The sequence below is a fragment of the Rhineura floridana genome, chromosome 6 (genome assembly GCF_030035675.1).
Source record: "Rhineura floridana isolate rRhiFlo1 chromosome 6, rRhiFlo1.hap2, whole genome shotgun sequence".
Taxonomy (NCBI): domain Eukaryota; kingdom Metazoa; phylum Chordata; class Lepidosauria; order Squamata; family Rhineuridae; genus Rhineura; species Rhineura floridana.
Genome location: NC_084485.1, coordinates 63,605,469 through 63,627,844, shown reverse-complemented (window position 1 = coordinate 63,627,844; position 22,376 = coordinate 63,605,469). Strand labels below are relative to the sequence as shown.

At 40.1% G+C, this 22,376-nt stretch overlaps 1 protein-coding gene across 18 annotated transcripts in view; it reads left to right on the top strand.

Moving 5' to 3' along the window:
* PFKFB2 (6-phosphofructo-2-kinase/fructose-2,6-biphosphatase 2) overlaps window positions 1–22,376 on the top strand; it is an 87,337-nt gene that overhangs the window by 930 nt on the left and 64,031 nt on the right. For 17 of the 18 annotated variants that reach the window (XR_009763469.1, XR_009763468.1, XM_061632081.1 and 14 more), the window contains exons 2-11: window positions 412–552; window positions 3,333–3,458; window positions 5,487–5,583; window positions 6,863–6,929; window positions 10,246–10,320; window positions 13,624–13,680; window positions 15,545–15,669; window positions 19,384–19,591; window positions 20,529–20,675; window positions 21,253–21,357. Coding sequence is in view for 16 of the 18 variants with exons in the window: in XM_061632081.1 (XP_061488065.1) it covers window positions 453–552; window positions 3,333–3,458; window positions 5,487–5,583; window positions 6,863–6,929; window positions 10,246–10,320; window positions 13,624–13,680; window positions 15,545–15,669; window positions 19,384–19,591; window positions 20,529–20,675; window positions 21,253–21,357 (1,107 nt within the window). In the remaining 2 variants the exon portion in view is untranslated. Of the gene's footprint in view, window positions 1–86; window positions 254–411; window positions 553–3,332; window positions 3,459–5,486; window positions 5,584–6,862; window positions 6,930–10,245; window positions 10,321–13,623; window positions 13,681–15,544; window positions 15,670–19,383; window positions 19,592–20,528; window positions 20,676–21,252; window positions 21,358–22,376 lie in introns of those variants that run through there. The other variant, XM_061632066.1, reaches the window with a different exon arrangement.

The window sequence follows — 22,376 nt, the reverse complement described above, 5'->3', positions numbered from 1 at the left end:
TGGCTCGTGTGTTGTGTTTGCGACTTTGGGCTGGTCACTGAAATATCCTCTAGTCTAGAAAGCCCTTTAGCAATTGGAATTCATAAATGGGAGAGAAGGATGATGATGATGATGAAGTAACTGAAGGATGCTAAAGCTTCTGAAGGATGGCCTTGTCTTCTCCTTCGTTGGTTGCAAAGGTGTTTTTGTGGAGAACACCTTTTCCTGCTTTGTTCCTTTTGGGTTTTTTTCCTCATTTTTTTCAGATAGCACTGTAAGCTTCTCTCTTGACCTTGATTAGTAACTTCTATGTACCTTCCACTCCCCTTCAGTCCCTCCTGGAAGAAACATCAGGGACAGATTGTTGCTTGCATATGTTATTTCTTTCTGCCTGAGAGCTCAGCATTTCATAATGCTCCTTTGGTTTTCCAGAAGGAGTCTGGCGATTGAAAGTGAGTGTGTGCCTTGCAGCAATGTCAGGGGATGCGGCTCCAGTCCCAGAGCGGGTAAATGGCAATAGTTGCAGCCAAGAAAGCAAGCCTTCAAACGTACGAGCCTCAGAGAAAAAGTGTTGTGAGTATTTGTGGTGGTCTTGGGTTATCTGTTGGTAGGGATGGGTGAGAACTTCAATTCAGTTCGCATTTCAAGCAGAATTTGTCAAATTTGCAATTTCTGAAACAATATGAGAACCGAAACACAGCCATCCTTCAAAATTCACATTTATTAGAATTTTAGGATGCAGTTCTCCAACTAAACATTTACAAAAATGCATGTATTGAGGAAAGTGTGCATAAAAATACATGAGAGAAAATAACATGCAAAAAGGCATGAAATGATGAGAAATGGCTTGCAAAAATGTGTACCTTTGTCACAACTGCCTACAAAAACAAGTTTATTTGGAGAATTTTGGATTAAAAGTGGAGAATTTTTATGAGAATTTTCTTTAAAAAAATTCACAGATTGCTGCAGAAATGTAGAGAACGGAATTTAACATTGAAAACATGAGAAACTGAGAGAACCAAAACAGACTGATATTTTCATCCTTCTGTGCTGGACAGCAATTTTTTCTTTCACACGTATATAAATACAGAGAGAAAAGGGGTAGAGTTTTGTGTGTTTTTTCCTGCTTCAAATTCATCACAATACTAAACATAGGGATGATTTTTTTCCTGGAGCACAGCCATTGATGCTCAATTACGTGTTTAGGTCTTGGGCACAAATCCAGTGCTGAATAGTAGCGGATACGTTCTGCCCTTTGGCCACTCACTCTCTTTTATCCTCACTTGTTTCACAGGGGTTGTTCTGAGGATAAAAAACACTGAAAGGGGAGTTAAACCACTACCCCATTTTAAATAGTTGTATATTCTTAGGATGTCTGCCCAAGGGTTAGTTATATGCTGTAGGACCCTAGCTCCTAGGAGACTTCTTACAACTATCACAAGGAGTCACGGGATACTCTGTTAATAAAGAATAAACAATCTCAGTACCAGGATCCTTTATCCTATATTTCTTAGTACTTGTTATTTGTTTTAGATCCTCAGGGAAGGGGGTGGATAATAAAATGAATGTGATGTCCAGTAGGTCAGTAGGATGGCTTCAGTTCTTTATAAACAGGACACGTTGGGCATCTTGCAGTTACAGAAAATGTACACTCCAATGCTGGTCTCTCTGCACCGCTGGGCAATTGCTGGTCTGCACCCCATTCCAAAATATTTCATGATGGACCTAGCTCATCTTTGCATGTCTCCTTATTTTTGACACTGGGCACAGTTAATCTCTTTTGCTGATGCAAAACAAAGCAGGTTGCACAAGAACAGAGGTTTCCTCTCTTGCAACTTCCATTTATTTCAGTCTGATTTACACAATGGATTATGCCCATTTTTATGACGCAGTCTGCTTCCTTTAACCTTTGGGGTAGGAAAATCTTGCTCAAGTTATTTCTGGGTTGCATTTGAGAGGAGAATTTATCTCATTAGTAAAATAAGCAGATTTTACAGGTTTCATCTTACTTACAAGAGATCCAGATGAACTTCAGACAAGTCAGTAATGAAGCAGCATGAGGTTCCTGTTATATGATATCCGTTAGAGATGGATCTGACCACATCACATTGGGAGAATGTTGACAACTATGCAATTTAATCCTAGATCCACTATAGTAATTGAGAATGTTGTCACTGATTGTGATGAAGCCAGGATATCTTGGAGTAGTGTCTACAGGAGCCACCCCCAACCTAGAGGCCTCCAGATGCTGGGGCTGATGGGAGTTATAATCCAAAACATCTGGAGGGCTCCACATTGGGAAGGTTAGTCTGCAGGTTCCACAGGAGATCTGGAACATTAGGCTTTTGATTGCTGCTGTACTTGACACAAATAAAGTACAGGTTCAGAGGAGGGCAACAAGGATGATCAGGGGACTGAAAACAAAGTCCTGTGAGGAGAGACTGAAAGAACTGGGCATGGTTAGCCTGGAGAAGAGAAGACTGAGGGGAGATATGATAGCGCTCTTCAAGTACATGAAAGGTTGTCACATAGAGGAAGGCCGGGATCTCTTCTCGATTGTCCCAGAGTGCAGGACACGGAATAATGGGCTCAAGTTGCAGGAAGCCAGATTTCGACTGGACATCAGGAAAAACTTCCTGTTACAGCCATACGAAAATGGAATCGATTACCTAGAGAGGTAGTGGGCTCTCCGACACTGGAGGCATACAAGAGGCAGCTGGACAACCATCTGTCGGGAATGCTTTGATTTGGATTCGTGCATTGTGCAGGGGGTTGGACTTGATGGCCTTACAGGCCCCTTCCAACTCTACTATTCTATGATTCTACAGGTATCTGTCATGAATCACAGACTATCCTTCATTGAGGAAAAATAATATCCTATTTCTTAATGAGAGCTCCCTGCATCATGTGCAACTTCCATTCATTTGAGGGGAGCTTGAACATTAGGAAATTATGCATCTTAGACAAAAGCATATAAAAGACCAGTTTAATTTTTCACATCTGCATTTACCATGTTCAGAAAGGAAAGTGGCCCCATTTATATTCTCAGGAGGGATCTTTGAGTCTGACATTTTTCTCTTAACCTTGAAAAGACCTCAATTTAATTGGGAAATATTTTTAACTCTGATTAACACACTCAGTTTGAGGCACTCAAGTCACTTTTTTTGCTTGGTTAGCCTTCTTCATTAGCAGACACCTGAGGCAATCGTGTCATAGTCTACTGATTGATTATGGGAAAGGAACACAGCTTCCTTGTCTATGGCAGATGCATGGGTAGAAGGAGTAGTGGGAAGCCTTTATTACTTATTACCAGCATTTTTCTTTTTCGGTCTTTGTCTTTGCTTTCCTTACAGCATGGGCCTCATATATGACCAATTCCCCTACTCTGATTGTAATGATTGGCCTTCCTGCAAGAGGCAAGACCTATGTGTCCAAGAAATTAACTCGCTACCTCAACTGGATTGGAGTGCCTACAAAAGGTTCTTCGATATTTCTATGCATGGCATGTCATAGTTATAACCTGTTGGTTGCAACAATAAATTGATTCTAATTCTATGAATGATGGGCAGCTGGAGTGGCTGAAAAAGCTGGTAGTTAGAAGCATGAATCAATCAACTCCTGATTGATTATGACTAGAACTATTGACTTCTTCCCAGAATTTAAAGGTTATTCTGAACAACTGCTACATAATATCACAGTGCTCTTATTTTTGGGGAGAATATCAGTACAGAGCAAAGATGTTTCAGCTCAGAGTAGGCTTTCTGAAAAATGTTTCTCAATGTGATCCTCAAAGTCTTTATGTTGCTGAGAATCCAAAACAAGGCAGTGCACCTCTATAAACTTAGTATTTTAATTCAGTTTGCCTGTCTCATTTCACTGTTTGGAAAGTGGAAGTAACATGACTTCAATTACAGGTCAAAATACTAATATTTATTCAGAGGCATTCATGTAGTACAGCAATATTCATACTGGGATTGTTTGGTAGATGAATAAAAACCTCATGTTTTTATTTCTTGATCTTTTTCTTTAAGTGTGGTCCTAGAGAAAAAAAGTGAAGGGTAAATTTGAACATGTAGTGATATTTGAGTGGTTGGAATTTAGATACCAAATTTATCTCTCATACTGGTATGGTACTATTTCACATTTATGTAGCTCTTTCCTTTCAGGCTGTAATTCATCATTCACACAATGCACTTGCTCCAGAGCAGCTCTGTTGAACTTAATAGGGATGTTTGGGCTCTATTGCTTTATGAGGATTTTAAAGGTTATGAATTGCAGCCTTGATTTGTTAAGTGCACTACAATCCAGACATTGAAAAGTGTGTTTAAGTCCCATTAATGTCAAAGGAGGGTTAAATGAGTTCTTAATGTTCTCCCACTGAAATTAATAGGCCTTAACATCTTTGAATCTGATTGAATCATGCATGCCCTTTGTGTTTGCACTGTGAGGTAGGTCATGAATATGCCCATTTTACAGATGGGGAAATGAAACTGAGAGAAAGTGGCAGAGCCAAGAACACATAATGAATCCTTGATAGAGGTGAGATTTGAAGCTAGGTTTCTATTTCCCATTTCAGTGCTCTGTCCACTGAACAAAATTGACCATTGTAGTCTATTAACGACCAAGCTACATTTTTGCCGATTAGCTTGACATTCACAAAGACGAGTTACCCAGTTATAAATTTTATAAAGAATATGTTTGCTGTTCTGTCACAGTGCCAAACACAATTTAATGTATTTTATTATTTCAATTTCAATTTATATATTATTTCAATTTATATACCGCCCTTAGCGAAATAGCTCTCAGGGCGGTGAACAAACAAAATAAAATACAATATATCATAATAAAAATACAAAAACATATACAAACAAACAACAAAAAGCACAGCAAAAACAAAATAAATACTACAAAAATTAAAATACAGATTAAAAGATTAAAAAAGTTAAGAAGATTAAAATGCCTGGGAGCATAAAAAGGTCTTTACCTGGCGCCGAAAAGATGGAAGTGTAGGTGCCAGGCGTACCTCTTCGGGGAGGCTGTTCCACAACTCAGGGGCCACCACAGAAAAGGCCCTAGATCTCGTAACCACCCTCCGGGCTTCCCGATGGGTTGGTACCCGGAGGAGGGCCTTAGATTCTGAACGAAGTGAACAGGTAGGTTCATAGCGAGAGAGGCGTTCCACAAGGTATTGAGGTCCCACGCTGTGTAAGGCTTTATAGGTCAAAACCAGCACCTTGAATCTCGCCCGGAAGCAAATAGGAAGCCAGTGCAGACGCGCCAGGACAGGTGTTATATGCGAAGACCGAATGTAAGTTCTAATTAAATCAGTGAGGCTTACGTGAATAATTGTAACTATAGTCAAAACCTTAATTTAACTTGTGCAGTTACCTTGTAATATTTTTGGTTATCAAAATACATCTATGCAGGCACACGTGTCTCTTCTTTGCTCAGTTGTAATGTTTTATTATGGAAGTTGACAAACAAATTTCTTAATTTGGTTTTTGAAGTATTTAATTTAGGAGTCTATCGTCGTGAAGCGGTGAAATCATACAAGTCATATGATTTCTTCAGACATGATAATGAAGAAGCCATGAGGATTCGAAAGTAAGTTAATGCCAGCATCTCTCAAAACACTGTAACTGCTAAATACAAATAATCATAGTCTTACATCAGTGTTGCTAGGTTTTTATTTTAAGAAAAATGTAACAGGCTCTAACAGCTAGAAAAAACTAAAAGGAACAGCAGAATAAAAATGACCAAGACAGTGAAAAGACAGATAAACTTCAAACTGATGCTAGATGGAGAATTTATTATAAAAGTACATGTTCTCAAGTTTTAGAAAAATATTCTCAAGAGCAATGGTTGCACTTTTCCTATGTTTAAAAATGTGTTTTTTCCTCTGAGTTCAAGTTCATACAAGGGCTTCACAGTTATCAACAATCATTTCTACCACAGGTCATCTGTGCTTCAAAGTCAACCAACAATAAGGCCCCATCTGCACTATACATTTAAAGTACTATTATACCACTTCAGACATTTATGGTTTTCTCCAGAGAATCCTGGGAACTTTAGTTTGTTAAGGGTACTGAGAGTTGTCTAGAGAACCCTATTACAGTTCCCAGAGTTCCCTGAGAAGAGGGACTGATTGTTATTGCACTCTTGAAACTGTAACTCTGTGAGGGGAATGAGAGTCTCCTAATAACTCACAGCACCCTTAACAAATTACAGTTCCCAGGATGCTTTGTGGGAAGCCATGACTTTTTAAAGTGGCATAATACTGCTTTAGATGAATAGTGCTGATGGGACCTTAGTCCACAAATGGTGTAAACTTGGTACTTTATGAAAAAGGGCAGAATTCACTGGCTATTTAATGCAGGGATGGGGAACCTTAGGCCTGGGGACAAGATCCAGCCCTCCAGACCTCTCTATTTGCTCCTCGGGACTCTCCCCAGGCACCCTTTCCCTTCTCCACAGGTCACAGGCTTTTCACCCTACTTGAGTGTTTCTGGTTGGCTTGAACTCTGAAAATGTATCTTGCTTGCCTGGGTGAAGGATAGGGAGGAGTGTGTGAATGTGTGAAGAAACTAGCCTACTTTATCAAGGTAAAATTCACATTTGTTATTCTGACCACTTCTACCTGTGCCCACTTCACCCATGACTGGCATGTGACCTCTAGAGGTTTGCCCAGAAGGGAATGCAGCTCTCAGGCTAAAAGTTGTTTCCCCATCCCTGGTTTAGTGAGGTGTCCTATGAAGGAAACAGAGAGAAGGATATAGCTGTACAGCATATCCCACTGAATGACTGCTTCCAGTGGTTTGGTTTGGTGTCTCATTGGCTTAAAACTTCTTTCATCCTACATCATCATCATCATTATTATTTGCAGACAATGTGCCTTGGTGGCCCTTGAAGATGTGAAAGTTTATCTCATGGAGGAGTCTGGCCAGATAGCTGTAAGTGTGCACAAGATCACTGGCCTTCAGCTGGTGATCTGGGGACCCACTACTGAGTTGTAGTCTGACTTTCAGGGCACACCACCCCAACATGCTAACATATAGTAAAAAAATAAGCATTAAATCCACAAAATGCAGGTTTTGTCTAATGGTGGGCCCAAGAGCTCAAGGTGAGTCCTAAATGAATGAGAGTTTATGACATCAGCCCAGAAGACATTAACTAATATCTAATGACAGAATTGGGATTGAGGGGTCAGAAACTAGAAGGTTTTCTCGAGGCCTCTTTTCTCATGGTTTGGTGAGGGGAAATGGGAAATTTTATGGCAAATGCTTTCATGAAATGCTTTATTGCAAAGAGAATTCTTCAATTACTTAAGAGTAATTTTCATGTATATTGTCATAACTGCTTTTCAAACCTTTATAATACTTTCTAATATTAAGTAGCATAAAGTCTTTTAAGTCTTTAATGCAGATTGGGGAGGGGCTTTAGCTCAGTGGTAGAGCATCTGCCTTGAAGATCCCAGGTTCAATTCCTAGCATCTCCAGGTAGAGCTAGGAGAGAATCTTGTGTGAAATCTTGGAGACCTGCTGATAGTCATTGTGGACAATACTGAGCAAGATGGACCAATGGTCTGACTCAGTATAAAGCAGCTACCTATGTTCCCATATATTTTAAAAACTGAAATATTTGCAGTGGCCAACTCACTTTTACTGGCAGTGGTTTGGGAGCTGCCTCTGTTTGACATATCCCCATGCCCTTCCACCAAATGGTAGGACAGCCAATGTGGTGCCTTCCAAATGTTGTTGGACTTGCCTCACCCCCAGCTACCATGTCCAATTGTCAGGGATTATGGGAGTTGTAGTCCAACAATGTCTGGAGGGCACTACATTGGTTATTCCTGCACTAATGTGTGCCTGAAGGAATCACATGGACAGGACTAATAAGAGGAGAAGGAAGGCTTGTACTCTTCTCCCCATCTGGTGAGGATATGATGACTCTTTTAACTGAAGAATATGAACTGAGTGGGATACTTAAGTTATAACTTGTATTTAATAGCCTTTAACCTTTTGGGCTGTAAATTATGCAATTTTTTTGGCTTATGCATTAGTTAATGTCTGCTGATTTTTTAAATTATAAACTGTGTTATTGGCCTATAGGAAGATTTTGTGGTCTGTCTGTTTTATTTATTGTAAGGTTTTATATACCACTTAATATAAAAAGAAATCTCTTCAACTGAGTAGTTTTGAAATGCTGTTACAATCTAGTAATTCTGAATTATGTGCTTTGATGAATTGCTTAATGGATTGTTCTAGCTGTTTTGTTGATATTTTGCCTTTATGATTTGTTGTATTCTATTTTCTGAAATATTTTAGACTAATGGTTTGATTTTATTTATTTTTATTGTTATACCTTTGTTTAATGCAAACTGCCTTGAGCATAATATATGGGAAAGTGGTGCATAGAATAACATTGACAGTGACATCTGCATGGAAAGAAACCCTGTCATTTGGCCTGTCCATGCTATTCCTTCATGCACAAATTACTAGGGCAGTGTGGGAAGAAGCCACATGGAAGAGGCTTCCCAGAGCAGCAGTGTGCACAATGTGTCTTCTAATAATTAAAATAGTTTTCTCATAATTCAGTGGATTGGCCCAAGGCAGAAACTTAATGAAATATTAAGAGCAACTTACCTGGGTTGGTTTGCTTCCAGGCACAATTCAAAGTGATTTATCTTTAAAGCCCTTCATGGCATGGGAGCTCGGGGCCTGCAGGAGAACTTACACATATATCAATCTGTGTGAACTCTGAAGGTCATCTGCGAATGCCCTTCTCTGAGTGCATTTTCCATCAAAAACTGATGAAGTGAAGGTGATATCAACTAAGAAGAGGAGTTTTCTTGGCTGTCATGCCCTTATTATGGAATCCCTCCCCATGGAGGCATGCCTTGCCCCAACATTATCTCACCCAGGCCTTTTAAATACTTTTTCAGATCTTTTATCTGCTGTTTTTGTTTGTGGCCAGTTTTAGTGTGTTGTATATTAAATGTTGCTATTTGCTACTTTAGTGTTGTAAACCACCCGGGCATTGATTTTCATGAAGGGCATTATAAAAATGTTTGAATACATAATTAAGGTTGTCTCTAGTTGCTGGTTCCCCTGGGCCTAGGGCTGCTGCTGAGGCCCTAGATGAGATGACACCACTGCAAACCTGAAATTATTCCACCCAGTTTACTCACATGGCCTATCTCATGTGGAGGCCTTCTTGACGTGGCACTTAAATGGTACACAGTAAGTGTGTACCACCCCTTATCACCATTTTAAATCAGAGGTGGAAAATCTGTGGCCCTCCAGATGTTGCTGTACAACTAGTATTATCTCTAGTCATTGACCATGCTGGCTTAGGCTGATGGCAGTTGGAGCTTTAAATTTTATTTTATTTATTTTAAAACATTTATATGCCGCTGTTCCAAATAAAATTTCACCAAGGCAGATAACATATTAAAATAAGAGTACCTGAACTGTAACAAAGCAAAATATTCCCCAACCTTGAGTCTCTCAAAGAACAATTAAATAAAGAATTCTAAAACCATCTAAAATAACTTTTCACAAATGTCTGAAAAGGCTGGAGTGTGGTAGGCTTCTAGATGTTAATAGGTGAGGAGTTCCAGAGGTGTGGGGCCATCTAGAAAAAGTCCTCTCTCAAGAACTCACCAATCTCACTGACTTAGGCTGCAATCCAGTACATGTCTACTCAGAAGTAAGCTCCATTGCGTTCAATGGAACTTATTCCCAGGTAAGTGTGTATTGGACTGCAGCCTTAGGTGGCAGGTAAAAAAGAAGGCCATAGGTTTCCTGCCCCTGCGTCAATCTAGTTTGAGTTAGGGTTTTGTGTTAGGATTTTATTTGTTGTAAATCATCGTAAACTCTTGGAGATGCAACCCATAAAATGTAATAAATAAATAAATATTTTAGTACTTGGATTCAGTAGTGATGGAGATGCTGATTCAGTTGTGATTAAGACCTGGAATTTCCTGCATCACATACTACTTTTTTTTTTCTCGTGCAGATGAATGAGTAAGATTTTTATCTGCATATCTTTTAAAACATAAAGTATGAATTGGCCCTAAGTCTAGCTGAGTACTTTGAGATTCAGCATGCAATTTTAGTCTGAGATGGACTTGAATACAGTCCATTCAATAATCGACATTTCAACCCTTCTTAAAGCTGGGCATGTGAGTATTCATATTGTGTCTACCAATGATTCTAATGTTCAGAGGATATCTACATCTTATAAGCAAGTTTGTCTCTCTTTTAGGTCTTTGATGCAACTAACACAACTCGAGAGAGGCGGGACATGATTTTAACTTTTGCAAAAGAAAATTCTTTTAAGGTAACTACTTCATTGCAAATTTGTTCCCATTATAAAGTTGGAAATGAACTTTCGCTCATTTTGTGTTAGAGCAGGAGCTTGCCAGATGAAAAGATTTTTAAATATAGTTTTATTATGTTCATAATATTGAAAAGTTGTTTTTGCTTGCTGTTATTTATTACTGTTTTATTATTTTTTGTTATTAGGAAATTGTTTTTGCAATTGTGTTTGAGATGTATTTCTGCTCATCTTGTTGTAAGCCACCTTGAGCACAATTTTTTGTGGAAAGGCGGCATACAAATAAAAGGATGAATGAATGAAAAGGTGTAGCTGCCACTGGGAATCTGGCAAACACATTTGTGGACTTGTGTAAAATTTATTTAATTTAATTTATTTATTTTATTAGATTTCTTACCCACATTTAACTATCCCAAGGTGGTTAGAGCACTAAAATATACAATTATAAAAACAAATAAAACAGGTACAGCTATAAAACAAAAAGGTGTAAAAACAATTAAAATTAAAAACAATTCCATATATGAAACTAATTAATGCTCATCCAGTCCAACCCATTCCTTCAGTTCACAGACAGCAGAGCCTTTAGTGGCTACATTTAGCTCATGCTGAGCACAAAGCAGATAGTGCTGACAGGTCTTACAATCAGCTTTGTAGAGATAGCAGTAGGAAGTGTCAGAAGAAAGGTAATCTGTGTTTTCCTAAAATGCTTCCTGTGCTTATGATTGTGCAATAGATAAGAAAGCAACCTGTTCTGGATGGGGTTGCACTCAGATTCTTATTGTGGGGGTACTTCTAGATTCTACCCTGTCATTTGAGGCCCAAGTATCTATTTCAGCTCTGACTGGTTTACCAGCTACAGGTGATACTAGACAAGGATAGCCTGGCCATGGTTATCCATGCTGTAGTAACCTCCCATTTGGACTATTGCAATTTGCTCTGCATGAAGCTATCCTTGAAGATGGTTAAGAGACTGTACCTGGAGTATAATGCAGTAGACAGCATGCTGATAGGCCTTTCTGCCCAGGACAATGTTGTACCTGTCCTTAGTGACCTACACTGATTGCCTGTTCATCACTGAGCCCAATTCAAGGTGTTAGTTTTGACCTATAAAGCCTTGAATGGTTCAGGACCCAATTACCTGAAGGATCGCCTCTCCCATATTGTCTGACCCAAACCTTAAGATCAGCTGAGGAAGGACCCTCCTGGTTATACCATCTTTAAATGAGGTAGAGGAGCTGTGACCCACCAGAGGACCTTCTCAGCAGTGGTACACTGGCTTTGGAATACCCTTTCCCTTGAGGCTAAACTGGTGCCAATATTAGCCATCTTGCAGTTCCTGCTGAAGAGTTTCTTCTTACCTGTATGCAAATATAAATTTATTTAAATTTATTTAAAATATTTCTATCCCACCCTTCTACCCTACAATAGGGCACTCGGGTTGACAGCAATAAAATTGCACGTATGTATAATGAAATATAGAATAAAAACACAAACATTACAGTAAATTAAAATGCATAGAATACAATTAAAAAACATAAAATGCATTATGCATACACGTACATATGCATACAAACATAAATACATGTATATGTGCATACACATATGAGGGAGAGAATAAAAGAACTTAAAAGATAAAAATAAAAGATAAAAAACTTAAAACAGTGTGAGGCTGATCCGTCAGTCCCAACCAAAGGCTCTACGGTACAAAATAGTTTTTACACGTTTCCAGAAAACCATCAGGGAAGGAGCAAAATGGATTTCATGGGGCTGGGAATTCCAAAGTCTGGGAACCACAATTGAAAAGGCTCTCTCCCTCGTGCGTGTCAATCTAACTTCTTTCATTCCAGGCACGCAGAGGAGACCAGAGACAGATGATCTTAAATCCAGGGTAGGAACATATGGACATAAGCAGTTCCTCAGATACACTGATCCAAGGCCGTTTAGAGCTTTAAAGGTCAAAACCAGCACTTTGAATTGGGCCCGGAAACAAATTGGGAGCCAGTGGAGTTGATAAAGCGCAGAGGTAATATGCTTCCTGTGCCGTGCTCCCATTAATGTTCTGGCTGCTGCATTTTGGACCAACTGTAGTTTCTGAATCATTTTCAAAGGCAGCCCCATGTAGAGGGCGTTACAGTAATCAAGCCTCAATGTCACCAATGCATGTGTCACTGTGGCCAAGTCAGCTGCTTCTAGGAACAGACGCAGCTGGTAAACAATTTTGAGATGGCCAAAAGCACTCCTGGCTACCGCAGCCACCTGATATTCCAGCAGCAGGGCAGGATCCAGAAGAACTTCCAAACTGTGGACTTGCTCTTTCAAGGAGAGTGCAACACCATCCAGAACAGGTTGCAACCCTATCCCTGGGGCAGTTTTCCCCTTGGCCAGCAACACTTCTGTCTTGTCTGGATTAAGTTTCAGTTTGTTAGCCCACATCCAGCCCTTCACAGCCTCTGGGCACCGGTTTAGGACGAGCACTCCCACCCTGCCATCAGATGGAAGGGAGAGAGGGAGAGTTGAGTGTCGTCAGCATATTGATGACACTGCACTCCAAATCTCCAGATGACCTCTCCCAGCGGTTTCATGTAAATGTTAAAGAGCATGGAAGACAGAATGGAACCCTGCGGTACCCCGTAGGCCAACAGCCAGGGGGTCGAGCAGTAGTCTCCCAGCACCACTTTCTGGGTCCTGGCCATCAGGTAGGAACAGAGTCACTGTAAAGCATGCAAATACATACAAATATGTATGTATGCATAAAAAAAGTAATTGACCATGTAGGAAGCTTCTATGGAGATGCTCCCCAGGCCTCTAGCTTTGGATTATTTCTAATTGGGAAAGATTTATCTAAATTTATAAATTAGGATTTACTAGTTATTAAATTAATAATTTACAATAAATAAAATAGGAATTTAGGGATCTGATGACAGCTATACATACAAAATCTAAGTGAGATTAAAGCCTCATTCAAGTGGTGGTCAGGGTCAAAACCTGTTGTAGGCATGGCCAGAGCCAAATTGTGTAGCCTGTCCCCTCCCCTCTCTCTGTTTCTTTCGTTGTTTCTTCCACTTCCTCCCTCTGTCTCTCTTTTTCTGCTGCCATCTTTTCTGTCTTCCTTTCTGATACTCCCTTTTCTGTCCCTCCCTTCCCCCGCCCACCTTCCTCTCCACCCAATGAACTGCTGGTGGAGGGCAGAGAACTCTTCCCAGAGAGGTGAACTGCTTGCTTAAAGTTAGTTAGGCCAAGGATACAGGCTGGAGAGCATCTGACATGTAATAAGCATCTTTCTTCCCCACTCTGCCCCTTTTGCAGGTGTTTTTTGTGGAGTCTGTTTGTGATGATCCGGAGGTCATTGCTGCCAATATATTGGTGAGTATTGTACATCTTCCAAAGGTTGGACATCTAGTATTCTTTATTACAGAATATTTAACTGGTATAACTTCAATGTTACTAGAGAGAACCCAAAATTTCATGATGTTTTTGATCAGCTCCACATTCCATGCATCATTTGTTTTTGCTGCTGGGTTATGTCACAGAAAAGACATACTATAGGTTGGATCTAGACTTCCCATGAGAAACTCTGCTCAGGGGAAGCTCCTGCCAGAGAAAGGGGTGAGGGCAGCGGTTTTCAGTGATTCCTTCCCCCTGCAGCCCTTGTATCTCTGGAAATCTGGTCTTGAGGGTTGAGTCTGGATCTAATCCAGTTAGAACACCAAACTGACCAATATCAAACAAGATTGCTACATATTGTGGAGTTCCTCTTATATCTTGCTGCCTAAGACCATTTAGGTGTTTTCCTTTTATATTGTGGTGCTGAACAATATTGGTGACAAAACTCTTGTTTCAAATTCCCAAAGCCTGTCTCTGCACTGTGGCAATAGTTCCCTGGTATGGGTCTACATTTGTATGGGTACACATTGGGCGGTATTCTACTAACTCATCCCATCAGTGCAAAGATTATTGGTAGCACAATGGGACTTTCCCCCCCCCTGCTCCTTCCCCTCTGCTGTCCCCAAATCTGCTCTGAAGAGCTAGGGAAACCTCTTAGGGAGCACGTGGGGAAAGAAGGGAGAGTCCTGTTGCACTAGTGGTAATCCTTGTGTTGATGGGACCCTGACTTAGTGCTATGTTAAAATACAACCCATTATTCTTTACACTTTACATAGCACATGGGTTACAACACTGTTGCACTGGTGTTTGCCACAGTAAACATCTAAAGTGACTATCTGCACCGCAAACCTGTGCTTTTAATGTCATATTTAGAGGCCAAATTGAACATGATGATGTGTGACTTTAAGGATGAATATATCCCAATTTTAAATGACATCCGATTTTAATTGCAAAGCTGTGTGTAAGTGAAGAATGCTGAACCCTCCCCCTAGCCTTCCCTATTATTCCACCAGCCAGGCTGCAACATTGGAAATGAACCCAACTGGGAGGAAAGCTGTTGAGGGCAGCCTAGAAGAATCAGCAGTGAAACTTTTTTATCTTAAAGAAAGAAAAACAGAAAACCCTTTTGCCACCTCATGATTAATAAGTCCTACTCAAAATTTCTGAGAATTCACACCCACTCAGAAGTCACCAGTATTCACACAGATGACCCTAGCAAAATTGTTGTAAACTGCTCTTAATTGTTGTAAACTGCCCAGAGAGCTTCGGCTATGGGGTGGTATATAAATGTAATAAATATATAAATAAAAGCATGGGAGGGACTACTCAGCCTAGCTGTAGAGCTTGGGGGATCAATGATTTGACCCCATGTGCCATATGCTCAGTTATTTCCATAACGATATGTATTTACATTTAACTCTAACACTATATATAGCCATCACAATTTTATATAAAATGCATCCCTTTGTAAATACTATAACACTGTTGGCCACTTTCTTAGATTAAGAGCTTGAAACAAAGTCAATGTTTGTTTAGGTGTGGAAACTTAAGGCAAAGAGGTGGATTTACAGAAATTGCATAAGAGTTTGGAAGCTAAACTTAAGTCATCAAATGACCTTGAGACAAGCTTACAAACAACTTGCCTGGAAAGGTAATACAAAGGGCAGCCCTATCTATTCCCAAAGCAAACCATTTAGAATTGTTCTTTGTTTCTATGCCAGGAGACAGACATTTAAACAATATCTGCTTATTCAGAAGCTTGGGGAAAGTATCACTAGTGTTTGTTCTTTTCTTTGTCTGTAAAGTTTGCTTGACTTTTAAAAAGTATTTGTTTGTTGATCAGGAAGTGAAGGTTTCCAGCCCCGACTACCCAGAGAGAAACCGAGAGAATGTGATGGATGATTTTCTAAAGCGAATAGAGTGCTATAAAGTCACCTATCAGCCTCTTGATCCGGTTAATTATGACAAGTAAGAGGCACAGCAAAGGAGTTGTGGGAATTCCAAATCATGGTACATGTTGGAGGTAGAAACAAAGCAGAGAAGTTGAGCACATATGGTGACACCTCTTCAGTATTTCCGGAAGAATATTACGTGAGACAAGAGAAATCCCATTGAACTCAATAAGCAAGCAAATAATCAAACCTGACCTCCCCTCCTCCTTCCTCCCATCACCTCCCTTTTGCTCCTTTCCCCTCCTTCTGCTCCTCTCTCCCCCCTCCCCCTCCTTCCCTCTACTCTTCCCCCTCCTCCTCCCTAATAGTCAGTTTTACCTATCCTAGTTATGATTGCATGGGAGTAAATCTCACTGAATTCAATAAGCATGCAAATAATCAGACCTGCCTTTTTCCACCGTCCCCTCTCCTCTCCCTTCTTCCTCCCTTCTTCCTCTCTTCCCCTCTTCCTTCTTCCTCCTCCCCTGCCCCACTCCAGGCCTCCCTTGCCATGGTCAGTTTTAACTATCCTAAGCATGATTGCATGGGAGTCAATCTCACTGAACTCAATAAACATGCAAATTATCAAACCTGCTCTCCCCCTCCCCCTCCTGCCTGCTCTCCTCCCCTCCCCTCCCCATCCACTGTGGTCAGTTTCACCTATCCTAAGCATGATTGCAGGGGAGTAAATCCCACTGAACTCAATAAGCATGCAAATGATCAGTCCATTCTCAGCAAACTTGCACAGGATCCCATTTCTTACCTCCTGGTTTAAGAAGCAGAGAAATACACTGATAGGCCAAAAACGTGGTTTAAGAACGTTCCTATAGTTAACAGATATTTCTGTCAAATTTTTAAAAGCAGGGAAATTGAGCAGCTATGGTGAGTGCACCAGGGGAACAGGAGACCTCACCTCCTCTCTGAGATATTGTACTGCCCTACAGATTTGTCAAAATGCAAACACCATTTGGGTTCATAGTCCAATCCACTTCCTGTGTAGCTTGGAAGAATTGGGTAGCATGTGCCTCTGAGCATATGGTGAGTGATGGCAACACATGCAATCAGCCCAAATAACAGAAACAAGACATGTGCTGTGCTGATCTTGTTTTAGCAGGGAGGAAGCAACAATATTAAAACAGTTGATATAGTTCAGATAGTCATTTTAAATATGTTTGATTTACTTTGCAATTTTAGTGAAGTTTCATCTGGTAAATTATTTTCTGTTGCTTCTATTTCTGTGAATATGTGAAGTACAGCAACACTTTACAACACTAAAAAAAGCTCCAAAAACAATTGTGGAATAATGACACTGACTATTCTGCACAATAGTTTCCAATGGATATGTGTCTCAGTCTGCACAAGATAAAACAGTGGGAGGTGAGATATATTCCAGCAAAATTCAAAGTGTGCTCTATGTTTTTAATTGGCCATGCCCACCTTTCCTTAAGTGGAGTAGTTTAAGCATAGCAGGCTGAAAACATTAATCATGGGCAGGCCAAGTTTGTTTTTTCCCAACAGCTGCAGTTATTGCTTAAGTAGCAACTTATTGTAATCAGTCTGATTTTACATCGAACTGCAGTTTCAGATTCATCTGTTAATGCACCCAAAATAAAAATAGAGCATAACCTCCAGTTTGAAACACACAAGGCTGTCTTCACTATCTTATGACATTGACCAAGAAAAAGGCTTTGAAATTAATAAAAATAAATTTGACACAGATTTCTAGGATGAATAATAAGAGAAATATAATTTTCTAGGTTAGATTCTCTGTATGTAGTAACACAGAAGAGAAGCAAAGTAGGAAGAACACCCAACAAACATACAAAAAAGTAATTCTCCATCTTTGGCTATGGCAAGTGTTGCCACCGCTCGCCATATGCTCAGAGGCACATGTTACCAAATTCCTCCAAGCTACGCAGGAAGTGGTGCATTCACTAGAGCTGCCCAAATTCCCTGCCTTTTAAAGTTTGATAGAAATATCTGTTGGCTATAGGTATGTTCTTAAACCGCAAGGTTTTTTGCCTAGTAGTAACTACTTGATTTGCAAAATGAATTTGTTCAGCTCGTAATGTTCACATGCGTTACAAATCAAGGATGATTTCCTATAAGTTTTTCTCTGCAGATTTGCACAATCTCATTTCTGAGCCAGTCAGTGAGTTTTCAACTGCAGATATCAGGAGGTCAGTTCCGCACAACAAAGGATGCGGACCTTTAGTGTAATGGAACCTACCCTTTAGAATTCTCTCCCCTTAAATATTAGACAGGCACCATCTCTGTTATCTTTTTGGTGCCTACTGAAGACCTTCCTCTTTCAACAAGCCTTTTAAGTAGAGACCTTATCCCAGTCTGCATCTGTGTTGAAATTGCTTTTTAAGATTTTTTAAACCTTTTTTTAAAAAAGATGTTTTTAAAGATGTTTCGTTTTAATATGTATTAAAGTCTGTTTTTAAGATGTTTTAGAGTGTTGTCGGTGCTTTTGTTTGCTGCCCTGGCCGCCTCCTGAGAGGAAGGGCAGGATATAAATTTAATAAATAAATAAACTGCCCCTGATTTCCCCCCCCCTCCATTTTTCATCACCAACCTTGGTTACTGATCATAGTTCAGGCAGCGCTATGTTGTTCAGAAGCCTCCAAAGGATTATTTTTAACGAACCACGTAAATAACAGTTTAACACTTAAAACTGCAGTAAACCATGTGGAAAATGGTTTACTGTCTGTCAGCTATTTTAACTGGTACTGACTGAGCACAAGTATGTCCACTGCACTCTCAAAATAGAGGAGAAAACCCTCAAAAACAGCCCAGTAAGAACTGAGCATGGTGAGTGGGTATGGAATGCTGACTAACTGCTAGAAATATGGTTGGATATTGAAATCAAATGACTGGAGACCTGAACAGAAGCACTCCACATAGCACCATTTTGTTGCAGATCCCCAGATCTTTTATACACAGTAGAATAATCAAAGGCAACAGAGAGAAACAGAAGGTAGAAGGACAGAGCAAGCTTGGCCAGTATAGCAACTGGGATGATAGAGTGCAATATTAACTTGGGGTAATTTCATGCATCTATATTTATCTATGGCATTTGTCCCCACTCTTCAGCCAAAAAAGGCTCCCAGAGCGCCTATGTGCAATCTTTGATCATTCCTCACTTCATAACTCATAGCTTTGTAGCTTCATGTGTAAACTCATTGCACTGAAAAGTGTAGTATTTTAGTTTATGTCTGGTGATGTGAAAGTTCTATATGTGGTGATCAATCCAGCCTTGTTTGAGCATTCCTTTTCCATAAGCACACTTGCTGTACCCTCTCCATTGACCTGCATGTGGGTGGATGTCTGCAGTGTGGAGGCAGCTCTCCTCAAGCATGCTCCTGCACATTTTAGATCCTTGAATTTCCAGGGTTCAAAAACGTGCAGGGAGTCTACACAAGCAGAGAAAGATCTTCATTTCAGTCACCCTCCAACTTGGAGAGATGAGAGGTGAGTGCAGTGATCCTTGCTTCGTCCTCCATGCAGTGTTAATTGTGTGGAGAAAGGAACACCTGAACTGAATTGCTGTGATGACTTCTTCCTGCATTCAAACCAGCACTCGATGCTACAGCCAGTTATTGATGAACATGCAATTGTTTATCTGTTGCTGTTAACATATATAGAAGCACTTTCGGATTACAAAACATGTATATGCACAAGAAAATACTCATTGAATTGTTAAATCATGGTCGGATACCTGTTTTTGGTGTTTTCTTAATTCCAGAGACCATTCTTTCATTAAAGTGATCAACGTAGGACAGCGCTTCCTTGTCAACCGTGTTCAAGATTACATCCAAAGTAAAATTGTCTATTACCTTATGAATATTCATGTTCAGCAAAGGACCATCTATCTTTGTAGACATGGTGAGAGTGAGTGCAACCTTGTTAGCAAGATTGGCGGGGATTCAGGCCTCTCAATACGAGGGAAGCAGGTATGGTTTAAACTTAAGGTTTATCACCCCCTTTATTTGCATTTTAGGAGCTACACTGATGCTCAAGTTTTCTGCTGACTTCACTCTGTTAAACAATGTGGCCCAGGTCACAGTAAACCATACGTAATGGTTGAACATGAATGCTCCTTGCATAGGGAGGAAACAAACCATGATCCCTACCTTAACAATTCGTTTGAACCCAGGGTTGTGGTTTGGAAGTGAAACAAACCACACTCCCTGCTTTTTGACATAATGCTAAGCCAGGGATTGTGGCTTGTTCTTCCCACCATGAGCGGGGGGAAGTGTGATTTGCTCATGCATGGCAAGCCAATAATCACAAGCAATAGAAATGTCATCCTAACTTTGTTCTGCTGGTAGGATTCCTGCTGGTAAAACAAATCAGTTTATTAAATGGCATTCTGAGAACACCTGCAGATATTTCCATCATCGCACTAAGTAAATATATCAAAATAAAACACCATTTTTAATAAGTCAAAAGCCTTTATCATCATCAAGGAATCTTATACAGTTGTACCTATCTTCAAAGATATATTCTTTCTAGATAAGGAGTGGGGAATTATTTTCCTATGAATGGCCAAGTTGGAGGAGTTTGCAGCACTACATAACATTCTTTCTCTTTACCACCCCATTTTTATGGGCTTCATAAAATTAGGGTTGGGAAATGACAAACTTATAATTTTATGTGTTTGTATATTCTGGGTAAAGCTATGCTTTCCCAAGGACCCACATCATTGACAACTATATTATATCCACTGTCCCTATTCCCTGTGCCATTGTAGCAACCTCCCCGGCATCATGAGCAGCATCAAACTTAGGTTAGTGTTCTCATTTTCCTGATAAAGACCAAGGAATCTTTTCTCAGTGCAACAAGACAAAAACTGCACAAGCCTTTCAATTGTATTGTATTGTCTTATAGTTTGCTCAAGCACTGAAAAAATTCATGAAAGACCAGGAAATTGTGGATCTGAAGGTCTGGACTAGTCAGTTGAGAAGAACTATCCAGACAGCAGAGGCCCTGGGAGCACCATATGAGCAATGGAAGATATTGAATGAGATTGATGCTGTGAGTAAAATGGCAGAAAGCCCGAACATAGGGTGGTGAAAGAGGGTGGGTGGTTCAGGTGGTTTGTTTTCTCCATAAGTATAATGTAAATCATTTTCCTTCCTTCAAGAAATTGCAAGAGCTTAGTAAGCCATATTCAGCAAGTGAGCCAAATTCTTCAAGAAGTATAATTAGTTTGAATTTCAAAAGTTTCAAGCCCTGTCTTATTAATGGATGATGTGCAAATTTATGAAGTGTTCCATATTTTTGGCTATTATTTGGTTTGCTGTATGAGCTGTGAGAGGAGGAAGGACAGGGTAAAAATGTAAAAAAAAAGTACATAAATAATGTTTATTCCTAAGGAAGTCCCAGCAAGTTCAATGATGCTTATTCCCAAGTTAGTGCACATGGGATTGCAATTATAAGTAATGTCATCAAATGGAACCTGTATGTTCTGGGAGGGGGGGGAATAAGCTTCTATCATCAGTTTGAATTATTTTCACTTTTGTAAGTCAAAGCAAAGCTGTTGATATACATACCAAGAAATTCCAGGATAGTTTTTTCTTTTAGTCTTCTGTAATAAGTAGCATTTTTCTAGGGCGTATGTGAAGAAATGACCTATGAGGAGATTCAGAGGAAATATCCAGAAGAATTTGCACTTCGGGATCAAGATAAATACCTTTATCGCTACCCTGGAGGAGAGGTATGCAGATTTTATCATTACTTAATAAAGTCAAAAGCAATATTTTATATTGGTTTGAAGGGTTAGGCACTGACCAACAGCAACAGCTAATACAACTGCTAAATATAGTAAAACATGAAACTGCAATAGAAACTCTCATTGAACTGGTTCAGATACCAAGGTCAGCCATTGTATCTCATAATGGGAACAAGCCACAGTAAGCACTCCCCACTAGGGTTGCCAGGTTAGAAACATCCCAAACCCTGAGATTTCAAGGGCAGGCCTGAGTGATGTTATAGGGGCAGGCCCGAGTAATGTCATCAAGTATGATACATTAAGTTTCAATCACAGTTGCTTAGAGCATACAGTTCAAACAAAAACATTTCTCTGATTGGAAATTAAGATAGAATCTTAGCTAAAAGATGGAGCCTGGGTAGGGAACATTTAATCTAGCCTACTTGCTTCTGGCAAGAAGGGTTTAAGTACCCTCAGGCCAGGCCAGTCACCAGAAGGCCATTGTAGGAAGAAAGGAGCCTAATGTTGTGGAGGTGTTACATGGGAGCACTCAAAGTAAAGACGGATGCCCCTGAAGGCTGCAATTCTAAGCACACTTATTAAGGTACTAAGCCCCGTAGAACTCAACAGAACTTACTTCTGAGTAGATATGGTTAGGATTGTGCTGTTGATAAAGCTTGACTAGGGGTCCTCTGCAAAGATATCCATATCAAAGCAGGGTTGGCAACCCCCTGCCTGGAATCCCCTGTCTGCCTTTTAACGTGGCTGCTCCAAACTTCCTAACATACTTGACCCTTCACTGCAGAGAGAATTTTGAGAAATAAGTAAGAGTTAAGAAGATTCTGTACCCTTTTCTGTCTACTGTGTGAGCTGCTATAAACTCACTTTGACAGCCAACCCAATTCCAGTGAGGAGTAATTGACAGAGAAAAAACACACGTAGTTTGGTCTACCTTCACAGGCAGCAGCTTGGGAACAACTGCAGCCACACTTCGCAATATGTGAATTCTCTTTTACCACTGTTGG